General features: G+C 34.5%; 1 protein-coding gene across 8 annotated transcripts in view; it reads right to left on the bottom strand.

Annotated features, from left to right (window-relative positions):
- OMA1 (OMA1 zinc metallopeptidase) overlaps positions 1–14,720 on the bottom strand; it is a 113,973-nt gene that overhangs the window by 83,566 nt on the left and 15,687 nt on the right. For all 8 annotated transcript variants that reach the window (XR_002803926.2, XR_011436327.1, XR_011436328.1 and 5 more), the window contains exons 3-7: positions 13,903–14,131; positions 11,595–11,768; positions 11,388–11,495; positions 8,723–8,851; positions 5,294–5,368 (exon numbers count right to left, since the gene is read on the bottom strand). Coding sequence is in view for 4 of the 8 variants with exons in the window: in XM_023629014.2 (XP_023484782.2) it covers positions 5,294–5,368; positions 8,723–8,851; positions 11,388–11,495; positions 11,595–11,768; positions 13,903–14,131 (715 nt within the window). In the remaining 4 variants the exon portion in view is untranslated. The remainder of the gene's footprint in view (positions 1–5,293; positions 5,369–8,722; positions 8,852–11,387; positions 11,496–11,594; positions 11,769–13,902; positions 14,132–14,720) is intronic.

Genomic DNA, 14,720 nt, shown 5'->3' with positions numbered 1-14,720 from the left:
CATTGGAAGTCTTAGCCAGAGCAATCAGGCAAGAAAAAAAGTGAGAGATCAAAATTGGAAAGGAAGAAGTGAAAATGTCACTATTTGCAGATGACGTGACTTTATATATAGAAAATCCTAAATAATCCACTAAAAAACTTCTAGAAATAATACATGAATACAGTAAATTTGCATGATACAAAATCAACATACAAAAATCAGCTGCATTTCTATACGCTAACAATGAAGTAGCAGAAAAAGAAATTAAGAATACAATCCTATTTACCATTGCAACAAAAGAATAAAATATCTAGGAATAAACTTAACTGAAGAGGTGAAAGACCTGTACACTGAAAACTATAAAACATTACTGAAAGAAACAGAAGACACAAAGAAGTGGAAAGATATTCCATGCTCTTGGATTGAAAGAATTAACATAGTTAAAATGTCCATACTTCCTAAAGCAATCTACAGATTCAATTCAACTTCCAACAACAGTTTTCACAGAAATAAAACAAAGAATCCTAAAATTTATATGGAACAATAAAAGACCCTGAATAGCCAAGGGAATCCTGAGAAAAAAGAACAAAGCTGGAGTTATTACAATCCCTGATTTCAAAATATCCTACAAAGCTTTAGTCATCAAAACAGCATGGTACTGGCACAAAAACATACACATAGATCAACGGAACAGAATCAAGAGCCCAGAAATAAGCCCACACATCTATGGACAGCTAATTTTTGATAAGGGCACCAAGAACAATGGAGAAAGGAAAGTTTCTTCAATAAATGGCATTGAGAAAACTAAACAGCCACATGCAAAAGAATGAAAGTAGACCATTATCTTATACTATACACAAAAATTAACTCAAAATAGATTAAAGACTTGAATGTAAGACCTGAAACCATGAAACTTCTAGAAGAAAACATAGGCAATGTGCTCTTCAACATCGGTCTTAGCAGCATATTTTCAAGTACCATGTCTGACTGGGCAAGAGAAACAATAGAAAAAATAAGCAAATGGGACTACATCAAACAAAAAAGCTTCTGCACAGCAAAGGAAACCATCAACAAAATGAAAACACAACCTAACAACTGGGAGAAGATATTTGCAAATCATATATCTACCTGATAAAGGGTTAATATCCAAAATATATAAAGAACTCATACATCTCAAGAACAAAAAGAACTAAGAACCCAATAAAAAAAATGGGCAAAAGATCTGAACAGACATTTCTCCAAAGAAGATATACAGATGGCCAACAGGCAGATGAAAAGATGTTGAACATCAGTAATTATCAGGGAAATGTAAATCAAAACTACAATGAGCTATCACCTCACAGTCCATCAGAACAGCTATAATTAACAAGACAGAAAATAGTGTTGGAGAGGATGTGGAGAGAAGGGAACTCTCATACACCACTGGTGGGAGTGCAAACCAGTGCAGCCACTATGGAAAACAGTATGGATATTCCTCAAAAAGTTAAGAATAGAACTACCATACAATCCAGCTATTCCACTGCTGGGTATCTATCCAACGAATATGAAAACACAAAAGCGTAAAGATATATCTACCCCTATGTTCAATCGCAGCATTATTCACAATAGCCAAGACCTGGAAGCAACCCAGGTGCCCATCAAGGGACAAATGGGTAAAGAATGGTATATATCCACAATGGAATACTACTCAGCCATAAGAAATGGTGAAATCTGGTCATTTGTGACAACATAGACTGAACTTGAGGGTATTATGCTAAGTGAAATAAGCAACAGGGAGAAAGTCAAATATTGTATGATCTCATTCATAAATAGAAGATAAAAACAACAACAAACAAACACAGAAACAGAGATTGGCTTGGTGGTTACCAGAGGGGAAGGCGGAAGGAAGAGGGCAAAAGGGGTGATTAGACACATGTGTATGGTGATGGATTGTAATTAGTCTTTGGGAGGTGAACGTGATGTAATCTACACAGAAATTGAAATATAATGACGTACAGCCGAAATTTATATAACATCATAAACCAATGTCACAATAAAAAAAAATAAAATAAAATACTAATCAAAAAGAAAAAAATAACAATAAATAGACCATGGAGTCAAATCTCTAAGTCTGCTGCCTTTTTCTTTTTATTCTTTTAAACGCATTGTATTCCTCAACCATGAGCAGTTTGGACAACAAAAAGTTGAAGGCTTATGAGTTTGAAGTTTCAGTCAACAGAATCAGAAGCTAGTTACAGCACAGCTGGAGGTTAAAAGGAAATCCTCTGAAGCAAGAAAACAGCATGGAGAGGGAGCTCTATCTTGGTTTAAATCCTTGATGACTGCCAAATATACTACTGGTTCCTGTATTTTACCAGAAATCATTCAATATTAACCTCAAGTAAATCTGGATAGGTTAAAGATGTATATTGTAATCCCAGAAGGAACCATTAAAAATAATACTGGGACTGGCCGGCTGGCACAGCAGTTAAGTTTGCGCGCTCTGCTTCAGCGGCCTGGGGTTCACTGGTTCAGATACTGGCACGGACCTACACACTGCTCATCAAGCCATACTGTGGCAGGTATCCCACACAGAAAATAGAGGAAGATGGGCACAGATGCTAGCTCAGGGTATCCATCTTAAGAAGGCAGGAAAAAGAACAGCAGGTAAAACTCAAAGCAGAAGGGAATAATAAAAGAGCAGTAACTGAAATAATAGAAAACAAAAACAGAATAGAGAAAATAAGCAAAGCTAAAAGATGCCTTTGGAAAAGATTAATAAAAGTGATAAAATCTAGCAAAAGACAAAGTATATATCTCCAATATTAGGTACAAAGGGGACATTTTAAATATATCTGCAGAATGCAGATATCCTTCAGACATTAAAGATTTATGAGTATATTAAAACAACTTTACACCAATAATATTGAAAAGTTAAATAAAACGTAAGTTCCTAGAACAAAAAACAATGAAAACTGACACAAGAAATAGAAAAATCTGAATAGTTCTATATCTATTAAAGAGATTGAATCCATAATTAAAGACCATCCCATAAAGAGCTCTGTAGGCCCATATGGCTTTACCCATCAATTCTCCAAACATAAAAAATAAATATCACAATCCTACACAAACTCTTCCAAAGAAAAAGAGGGAACACTTCCCAACTCATTTTATGAGGTCAGCATAATCTTGATACCAAAACCTATAGGACATTACAAGAAAAGAAAATGCCAAGCCAATATCTTCTATGAACATAGACATAAACGTTCTAAACCAAACATTAACAAACTCTAGCAATATGTTCAAGGATAATATAATTGATAAAATTGAGTTTATTTCAAAAATAAAAAGTTTTTCTAACGTTTAAAAAAAAATCAATGTAATTTGCCACATTAACAGATTAAAGGAGAGAAATTATATAATCATGAATAAACGCAGAAAATGCATTTGATAAAATTTAATACTTCATAATTTTAAAAAATCTCTTAGCATATTAGATATAGAATGGAAACTTGTATCTGACAAAAGTCAGATTAAAAAAGTTTGTAACGAACATTAAAATTAATGGTAAAAAATCGAAATCTTTTCCCCTAAGATCAAGAACAAACAAAGGTGCCCATCATCAACACTGTACTGAAGTTTCTGGTCATTTCAATAATGTAAAAAAAAAGAAAGCATATGGATTAGAAAGGAAGAAATAAAGCTGTCATTATGCACAGACAATGTAACTGTATATATATAACATTTAAAAGAATCTACACACTATTAGAATTACATAAATTTAGCAAGGTAGCTAGATACAAGGTCAATTATAAAAACAAATTGTATTTCTATATATAAACAAGTTTATTTTTTAAATGACCTGTTTTTAATAACATCAAAACATGTCACAACAATAAATATAACAAAAGATGTGTAAGTCCTATATACAAAAAAATTTCAAAAAATCACTGAAATTAAAGAATATCTAAATAAATGGACAAATTATTACTCAAGGATTAGAAGACTCAATATTGTTGACACTACTCAACTGTCCCCAAATTGATCTATATTCAATGCACACAATTCCAATCAAAATCCCAGGCATGTTTCTGTACAAGTGTGTAATTTGATAAGCTGATTCTGAAACTTATATGGAAAAGCGAAGGATTCAAGAAAGCCAAGTCAATCTTGGAGAACAACATTGGAGGACAGAAGCTGTCAGACATTAAGACTTACTACAAAGCTACAGTTACAACAAAGTATTGGCTCGAAAATAACTAACAGGCCGATGGAACAGAGACACTCAAGTGCAGTGGAGAAAAGCCTACTCTTCAAAAAAGCCTACTGAGACCATCAGATATCCACAAGGAAAAAAATTATCTTGACCTCTTCCTCCTATTATATATTAAAAAGACAAAACAATAGAGCTTCCTGGAAATAAAACAGGAACAATTTATCGAGATAGGCAAAGATTTCTTAACCAGAACACGGAACACACTTTCCTAATGTAGTACATTAAAATCAGGAAATTGTTGATATAGCCAGTCTGTGGCCCGTTATTTGAGAACTTCTTAATCTATGAAGTCTGATAATTTCCTTAATTCTACTTATGTAACACTCAGAGGACTGCTTTTGCTTTTGTGAATGAGCACTATCTTGATTTATGAAATTAAATCCATAAAACTCATAATGAGAAGTTCAAATAATAGTGATTTTTAATATTTGAGACTTTTAATATCTACTGGAAACTCAACAAAGAATCAAAAACAAATTGAATTTAATATGTAAAATGGTACTGTTTTCGCTTGTTTTTTAAAATGCAGTTTTACTTCTAACGTTAAATCCTACAATAACACTCAGTTATCACAAGTGACTAAAAATAGCAGCCAGGCATGAGGTGCCTGTTAAACAGACATGAACAAAGCCAACTGAAATCAGAGGGAAGGCCCAGAGCTGTTCTCTGTGGCCAGCAAAACAGGCCATCTGCTGCAACAAAACCATCTGAAAGACACAGAGGAAGAAGGCTGCTCTTGTACCATTTATTTAAATGGTGAAAATTCAGTTTGTTCAGCCATGATCACACCCCCAACAGGAAAAACCTTTCTCCAAGTGGGAAAAACAGCTAGATATCACCTTATTTACTCAAAAAGCCTCCTTAGATCAAGAAACAAGGGAGAGGAGTAAAATCAAGACAGCATTAGCTTCCAGAGGGCAGAGATTTAAAAAGGTATTAATGAAAAATTGTATTCAGCTCAACTCTCATTCTCTGCCCATGCCAAACCTCATTAAGACAACGCACATTTATTCTACTATGTGAAGGACACTGTGTATTCTGAACTGCTGAACATTTTACCTTTGCAGCAAGCTGTAGTCCAATTTTGTCAGCTTCAGCCTCCAATGTTCTGCTGTATGGTCTATCAAACATATACTAAGCAGAAATAGGAAAGAAAAGCTCCGTTAAGACTACTTATTTCATAATAAAAGGAGTAATAAAATGAGATTTCAAAAATTTCACAGAGTATCTAGGATAAAGATTTTATGCTCTTCATGCTTGACATTTACTCAAAACCACGGTATAAAACATAAAGCGCAGCCTTATTTCCTCCAACAGACATTAATACTTTTAAAACCTGGAAAGAATAGAAAACAATCATGCCTACAAACTTCTGCAGTCTATGGTATCACACAGAGCACTTCTATTTTTCAATTATATCGTGCAGAGGATTCCCTAAGAAAGCTGATTGATGCAAGCTTTGAATATGGCCAAGGAACACTGTGATGTTGCAGTTTTAAAAGAAAATTGAGAAACTATAGCTGTATAACAGCCAGTGACACTACTAGAGGATTTAATTTAGTTAGAAAATTAACCATAGTGCAGAATGTTCTTTCTTTGATAAATTATCTTCATTTCTTCTTTCAAGTATTGATTAGTTAGGAAAATGAAATTTTCTTCCAATTTCAATTAAAAAATACAAATAGATATTGTAACTTTAATTTTCCTAATTACTTATATTTATGTGAATGCTTTCCAGTTAAATTCTAATTTTCAGTAAGTACTAAAACTTTGTAGGAGATGGATCAATATGCAGGACTTTTGAGAAAAGAGCTATTAATTGGGGAAGCAATTTTTCAGAGGCAGCTACATGTCAGTGACGGCTAGAAATAATATACTCAATCTGACAGACAGTCTGTGACCATTAGATCTGACTTTCTTCCCTCTCGATCACGTCTGTTTTAGGTTGCTGAACTCTATCATACACTGTCTTCACTCTCCATGGCTAGTCTGCAGGTGTCGCATCAAGTCTACTGATAGCATAACTGATTAAAAACTTTAATAAGTTTAAAAACTGGCTTTAAAAGGAGAGGAACTTAGATTCCAGTCCAAATGCTGACAGTTACTATTAACCCTGGGCTAACTGTTTAATCCCTCCAAGCCCTGGGGCATCATGTGTAAAATGGAGTAGTAACAGTACCAACCTCCCACAGCTGCAGAGAGGATGAAATGAGCACACGATAACGACAGCTCCTATACACTGTGTCCTTACTTTGCACCAGGCACTGCGCTAAACGCTTTACATCCGTGGTTCTCCAGAGGATGTGATTTTGTCCCTGAGGGACATCTGGAAATGTTTGGAGACATTTGTGATTGTGTAGGGGTGGGGTGGAAGTGAGGGGAGAGTGGAGTACTACTGGCATCTAAGGGGTAGAAGCCAGATGATTTGGAGCCATCTAGATGTTTAGAAGCAGGACAACTCCTCACAACAAAAAATTATGCAGTCCAAAATGTCAGTAGAGCTTATGTTGAGAAATCCTGCTGTAAATTATCATTAAACCCACAACAACACTTTAAGTTAGTCAATACTATTATCCCAATTTACAGATTAAAAAACTGAGACTATAAAGGTGAAGGAACCTGCCCAAGTTCTACAGAATTTAGGTCTAAGAGAGCCTAAACTAAAACACAGGTCCATCTGATCAGAGCCTGTATTCTTAACCCCTGTACATAATTATAGTGCTTAGCCTAGTGCCTAACGTACAGGCAGCACCCAAGGAATGTTAGCTACTCTCATTGTTATTAACAGCTCTCAAACCCCTCCCGGGAGCACTCTATGAGGGCTGCTACATTACACCCAAATCTTCAAGATCGCAAAAATAAGGCTCCCCAATGGTGACGCGAGGGCCCTACTTCTTCCCTCCTCTGAGAAATGCCAGCAATTCCCCCTCCTTAATGACTTCATTATCAGCATTCCCCTTGGCTCTCCAATCACAATGACCAAGGCTTTCTAGACAGAGAAATATTTCCTTGTCACCAAAATTTGGGGGCGGGGGAGTTTGATTTAAAGAAAAAGAGTTCAAACAGAAGAAATCTACTTTATTCTCAGTTTAATTAAATTAAATTAAAGTATTACACTGAAGTAACAGGATTCATCAACTATTTCAAGGGAGAAACAGCTACAAGTAATCTCTCTTATGACCAAATCTTCTGGTTCCATTATAGAAAAAGCTATCTACTGATTGATGGGGAAAAAACTACATTAACTCTGACTTCCCAGCACATCAGTGACAGAAATAAAATTCAAAATATGAGATCCTATAACCTAAACAATAACCATTCTTTCTTTCTTAAAAGTTCCCTTTAAGAACCTTTATTTTAACATAAATGAAGCCAAATGATACGGTAACACTGAAAGACTTATTCAATTTCAAAAGCAATTTGTCTCAAAGAATTTTACACATTAGATTTAAACAGCACCCAGATGGCACTCTGACGTGTTCTCTATAAATCATTAAATAAACAAATAACAGATTGTTCCTAAATAACCAAACCTCCCAGGACAAGAAATATTTGAAGAAAGATATAAAATAATTAATTAGTCATAGTTAACAAAGTAATTATTAAGACAGCAAGACCTACTTTCAGCAGGGCAGTGTTATGAACAAAATGAAGGACTCAATAAATTTTATGAAATGATTATCATTAACATACTATTAAAAAGTTAACCTAGTAAGACTGTCAATATTTTCCAGTCAATGTTAGTTTAACTGGGAGTGAGGAGGTGACGGTGGTAAAGCAGCTTCAGCCAGCCCTGTGCCCATAAAAGTTTACTGGTTTAAGAGATCCCCATCAAAATGCAAATATTGGGGCCGGCCCGGTAGCCCAGCGGTTAAGTTCGCACGTTCCGCTTCAGCAGTCCAGGGTTCGCTGGTTCGGATCCTGGGTGCAGATATGACACCACTTGGCAAGCCATGCTGTGGCAGGCGTCCCACATATAAAGTAGAGGAAGATGGGCATGGATGTGAGCTCAGGGCCAGTCTTCCTCAGCACAAAGAGGAGGATTTGCAGCAGATGTTAACTCAGAGTTAATCTTCCTCAAAAAATGAAAATGCAAATATTTGGGGGAAGGGAGTCAGTCAATTAGCTACACTACACTACACTACACTACAGTCACTATGAAAGGCAAAAGTGGAAAGTTTGAAGGTAAAGCAACAGAAGGAAAGGACAGGTTTGTGACTGGGTTTTCTCTCCATAAGACCGATAACAATGCCAAAAAAAAAAATATGTTAGCCAAAAGTTACTAAGCCCTTCTAACCCATCCATCTCCATCGTTTGAGAGATGTCGTCTTTTCTAATTTGAATGCTCATTATTAAGAATATCCCCTAAAAATGAGTACCCATATTTCATGATATGTGAAAACATCTTTGGTATCTGTCACTTTACAGTAATATTAAAATAGCCTCACCATAGACCATATAAAATTCAAGTTATTGTCTCAGACTTACCTCCTGCAATTTAGACTGTATCCACTGGCTCAAAAGTGCCAAACTATCTCGAGGACAAATGGCCCAAATCATTGTGAGAAAAATCAGACCTAGGAAATCCAATAAATGAACCAAGCTAGCCTTTTCAGCCTGAGAAGAATCAAAATAATGAGAATTACATTTAATAAATCGAGACAGGACATGCTTACATTTTCTACTTCATCATGTGTGATCACATTAAATAATTACATGTGTATAACTGACCGAGATTGTAAGTTCTTTTTCTTCTGTGTGCTTATCCTTTCCCAGTCCATTTTTCCCATCCCTTGCTTACATACTTACATCCTCATTCATTCATTCGATTCATATTTACTGAGCCACTTACCATCATTCAGAAACAATGACAGGTTCACTAACACAGTTTCATATATTAACAAGCATAATCATCTTATGAAATAAGTACAATTATCCCTATTTATAGAAAAAGAAACTAAGATGGAGAGAGATGTTAAAAGAACTGTTCAAATTCACACAGATACTAGTAAAAGGACAAGTAATCAAACCTAGGAAGTTTAGTTTCTAATACTGTCACAAAATCTTTTTTAAAATCAAATAAACCTGTGTATTATACTTACACTTTTGGACAGAAACTAAACCATACCTAACATATGAAGCAGTTAAAATAGGCACAATTCAGAAAAAGACTGGAAATTTATTTTAAATATATGAAGTATGATTCATGCAAGTTTACAATTTTATAAATCTGGTATTTCTCACCAGGAAATTGGGTTCAACAAATTTTTGTATTTACTTATAGCAGTAATAAAAAAAAGGTTTTACTTAAAATAGTTGTTTTGAGTAGTAATATCTAAATATAAGAATAATGCACTGGATTGTCTAGCATTCCCCATTAAAGCTGATTAATAAATATTAACATAACATTTATACTGATAATACAGGAATCATTACTTCAATGTATGAAACATGGCTGCCAAATAGAACACTTCTCTTAACAATATAATCTGCCCTCACAAAGCATTCTTTCCTTCCCATTATAAGAACTGTGTGCCATGAATAACAATTATGGAATCACTTCAGCATAAAAGAGTAAAACTCCAAATAATGAAGTCATTATAGAAGAGAAAATCCTTGCTATTAATTATTAAAGGATATAATTGCTATTACACAGTCTTAGAAAAATAAAAATAAAACAAATCTGTATTTGCATAATAAAAAAAACATAAAAGTCGACATCAAATCAAAATGGAGACTCCTAAAAGAGAAAATATAGTGTTGATAACATCTAAGACCTCTGACAAAGAAATATGAATAACTATCTTCTATTTTTAAGGCTGCTATTTGCTTTTTATGTTTCCTCTGATTATTGTTCTTGCCCTGACAGAGATGACAACAATATGTTGAATGAGGCATTGAACTAGATGCCAGAAAAATAAATGTACTAAATATGCAATAAAAAGGGCCAAAATTGATTTTTTAGTTATGAAGCCATTTATTGAAAGATATAAGCTATTTCAACTGCTTAGGTTTATTCTTGTATATATTTAAGGAAAATATTTTTTAAATTTTCCCGTAACTCAGTAGAAATAAGATAATTACTATTTGTGCTTCAGAATAGCACGACTTCGACCCATCTCATCTTACTAATACTCTAAGGAACAGAAAGAATTTGAGATGACTTTTAGAAGGATTAATAACATCATTTCCACTTAAAGTTAATATGACTTGCATTTCAATATAGCATTTCACAATCCTTTCACTATTTACCTTCATGCTTTCAATGAAAGAAAACATACCTCTAATTATGTGGACAAAAGAGGCATGCATATTTTTTAATGAATAGAAATAAAAATATGAGTAATTCTATTACTTTTCTGGACTCACACCAAGTCGAACAGATGTGTATTTACAGGAGCATATGTCAGTCTGAATTGCACGATCTACAAGAAAAGTGCTGCCAACAACCAGGTAACCGTGGTAAAGGAAGCAGCGCTGGGCTTGCAAACGGAAGACCTGGGGTAAAGTCCTGACTCTGCCACTTGTCACATTAGTCATGTTACCTGGAGTCTCTTAAACACTAGTTTCCTCACATATAATACAGGGATACTAATACATACCTCATAAGGATAGTATTAAAATTATGAAGAAGGTACATATTAAAAAGCTCTGTAAACTGTTAAATGGTACGGTATCATTATTATTACTCTGCATTAATTATATATGGCATATCGTTCTAGGCATTTTCAAAGATGTTCCAAGCTATCTCCTGAGAATAATAAAAAAGAAAGAAAACCGATTTACCCACTTAAATAGTAATATCACTTTCCTACAGTTAATTTTCTGACTAGATTATAAGTATGTTAATAATTATGGAAAGTTTAAAATCTAATTTTAAATAATTAGAGGTTGAGAATACTTTTGAGCAAAAGAGACAGGTGATAAAAACAGTATTTAAGAGAAACACTAATTATTCAGTACGAAAAACTAAAGACCATAAAAATTCTCAAAATTAGCCAACATATTTTTTCAGGTAACAGAATAAGACAATTACTAAAAACTAAAATTCCATCATTAAAAAGGAACTGAAAATATTCAATTCTTTAAAAGATTTAATTTGCTGGCTTCAACACAGTATTTCAACAATCGAACAGTCATTTTAGGTACTTACAGCATGCCCAAGTACCGCATGTGCTATTTCATGGCCCAGAAGGAAGGAGAGTTGATGCATGTCAGTCACACTATTTAGAAGCCCAGTGAAGATAAACACTTGCCCATTCTGCACCATGAAGAACATAACGTAAGCAATTAGGACACCATAAAAAGTAAGGATGTTAAATCCAACAATTAAACATCAGGTTTGAGAATGTTTACTTACTGGAAGCACAAAGGCATTTACATCTGGGGAATCGACCACATGAATAATCCAGTGGATCTCAGAGAGCCCTGGAATATCTTTATTGCATTCAATTAAATGATAAAGCACTTCTTTAACAGTCAGGTATCGGGGATCTTTCTCAGGTAACATATTATTTTTAAATTCTTCCATCCACTGAAATATTAAAAAGAAAAGTAGTCTTTATTTTAAAAGAGTTTTAGCTCTACAAAATGTTTATACTGCTTTATGGAGAGTTACATGGCTACTGATTGTTGAACAGTTTAACTTATAATGATGTAAAAATCTGCATATATTAAACACTGAGATTTCTCAGATTTGAATTACTCATGCAAAGGTAATGTGGTTTCTCACAATGTAATAAATTCTAATAACTAAGATTTTTTAAAAAATGCTTGAAATAAAAATTTCATCTTTTCTATAAACAAATAAAATGCTTAAATATTATTTCTCCTTTCCTAAGTACTTTAGAAAACAAAACATCGCCTAGAGAACATAAAGATTTCACATAAGAAGGTAAAATACAAAAGAAAATTCTTTCATAACCCACTGAATAGAAAAACACCCTATACTTAATAAGAAAGTTAAACTTCTACAAAGAAAGACAACATTTCAATAACCTTGAATGTTTTATTCACACAAATTGAAAGGAAACTACTGAAATTTTAGAACCAGTGGGCATATCATTTTCTCTACATTATGCTGATTAAGACTAGCCACCATATGAAGATACTTTTTCTGAAGCTATATTCATGAGACCCTTTCAAGTGTACCGAGAAAATTAAGAATGTTCCGAAAATATCACTTTCGTTTCCATGAAATGTATGATTTCTTTCACATATAAATCAACAAATTTGTAAGCTTCTTCCTTGAGATGCATTAAAAACAGATGATTTTGTAGAATATGAATTTGTAATAGTCTTTATGTCAATGAGCATTTTTAGAAACCACGTCACCAATGTAAACAGTTTACAGTAATCCTTCTGAAGTAGATAAAATAAGCAAGATGATATGTAATTATAGTGCTTTATAATATCACTATAAGAACATGTGCTTGAATTTTCACATCAAGCAGTATTATATTTGTAGGTTACAAAGTAAAAAGAGAAAGAATATATGCATGTGCATATCCATAATCTTTCAAAGCTTCTCAGGGACGTGAATGGTAGAAGATGCGCTAATTCAACACTAGGCCTGTCTCAGTCTGCCCAGAACACGTTCCTAAAACTTGCCTCTGACTAGACCAGATTCTAAGACACATCTCAAATCTGTGTGTACACTTTGCTAAAAGAGATTGGTCCTATCTTAAGAAAATCTTTTTAGTGAAAAACTATCATTATTTCTTTTTTTAATGGTTAATTTCCATTGCAAAACTGAGAAGCTCAACTGGAATAAACAGCCATAAAGACGTAAGCATGCTGAAGCCGTGACGTGAGGCTATGAGACTTCAGCCAACACCGACTAAGCCAATACCATGCACGTGTTATTCAGTGTGGATGGAAAGATGCTCCACCCTCAAGGAGCTCACTAGCGGTACAAAATGTTTAACCACCTGACTTGTTATACTCTCCAAAGAGTTAAGGCTTCTGAATTCCAACTTTATTTTGCATGCAAAAACTATAATAAATTGCCAAAATTGATGCTTGGAAAAAATATCTTATTCTACTTTACTTTTAAGGTACAAAAGCAGACTACAGATATATTTATTAAAAAAATATATACTAAGCACTACTTTGTGCATTGCACTTACAATAAAGTGATAAACAAAACAGACAGGGTTTCTGCCCCCAGGGAGCTTAGTCTGACAAGGGCGGCAGTTCAGCAAATAACTAACTATGTAAATAATTGTCTCACCCTCACGACAAGTGCTTTGAAGGAAAAGCACAGCATGCGAAGAGAAAATGAAAGAGAACTATGCCCCATATAGCCAAGCCTGGGCACACCTCCAAATGAGCTGATTCACCAGTCAGTCTGTCTGAAGGGCACTCCCTGGAACCTCAGGCATCTGTCCGGCCTAACCCAGTCTGGATAGTCTGAGAAGGCTCTCCTGAGAAAGTGACACTTAAGGTAACATGTGAGGAGCAGGAGCTAGCTGGATAAATGGGAGGAAAGGTAAGGCAGGCGATAGGAATACTACATATGAAAGGTCTGAGGCCTTTTGGGGAAAAGAAATGCTAATTTCCTATCAAAGACCATAATAGAAAAGTGGTGCATCTTTCATATTTAAGAAACTTTCCTGCTTTGAGTATTATATTAAGCAATATAATTAAAAACAAATCCTTCTACTCACTGCTTCATATTCCAGTTCTGATAAAAGTCTGAAATGTTCTTTCCCCAATAATAGTAACCTGCTCCTTCCTGTGACTGGACTCACTTCCAGATGAGTAAAATAAAACACTGTGAAGAGCAATCCAAAACTGCTCAAACCAAGGAGGAACTTCCATTTGTTCTTCTTTACGCTTTCTTTAAATAGTTCCTTCTTGTTAGGAGGAAGTGCTTGCCACCATTTCCTTATGCTCCTAGAACAAAAAAGAAAAATTCAAAGTTCCGATAATAGTATCAGCCATATCAAAACGCAATGCCTCACTAGAATTTTATGTCATCAAATACTTGAATTTTTGTGATATATTTCTCTATATAGATGGTTTTCTCAATTTATAAAATTCTTAGCTAAATGATGAAAAAGTAAACAACTATACAGAGCTACAGTTAAAAATTCTAATACTCATTTGAATTTTCTTCAGTTATTTTAAAGGTAAACAAAAATGAGGAGCTTTTTTACAACTATCACGAGTTAACATTTGTTGACCATTTACCAGATGCAAAATACTCTTTTAACCGTTAAACATAAGTCATCTCATTTAGTCTTCGTAACAGCCCTGTTACAGAGGAGAAAACGGAGACAGAGAGAAGTGAAGCTGCTAGTCCAAGGTCATAGACGTAGTAAGAGGAAAACCAGGCAATGTGATTGCAGAGTCTGAGCACTGAACCACCTCCGAGGGGATGAGGTGCCCAAACAATCATCTGAGGGGTCACAGCACAATCAATCTATGCCTTTAGTCACCGTTCTCCCCACTGCCCACCTGACTTCCAGCGCAATCTGCCAGG

This window comes from Equus caballus, chromosome 2 (assembly GCF_041296265.1).
Source record: "Equus caballus isolate H_3958 breed thoroughbred chromosome 2, TB-T2T, whole genome shotgun sequence".
In the NCBI taxonomy this organism is placed as follows: Eukaryota; Metazoa; Chordata; class Mammalia; order Perissodactyla; family Equidae; genus Equus; species Equus caballus.
This window is presented reverse-complemented; position numbering and strand designations above follow the sequence as displayed.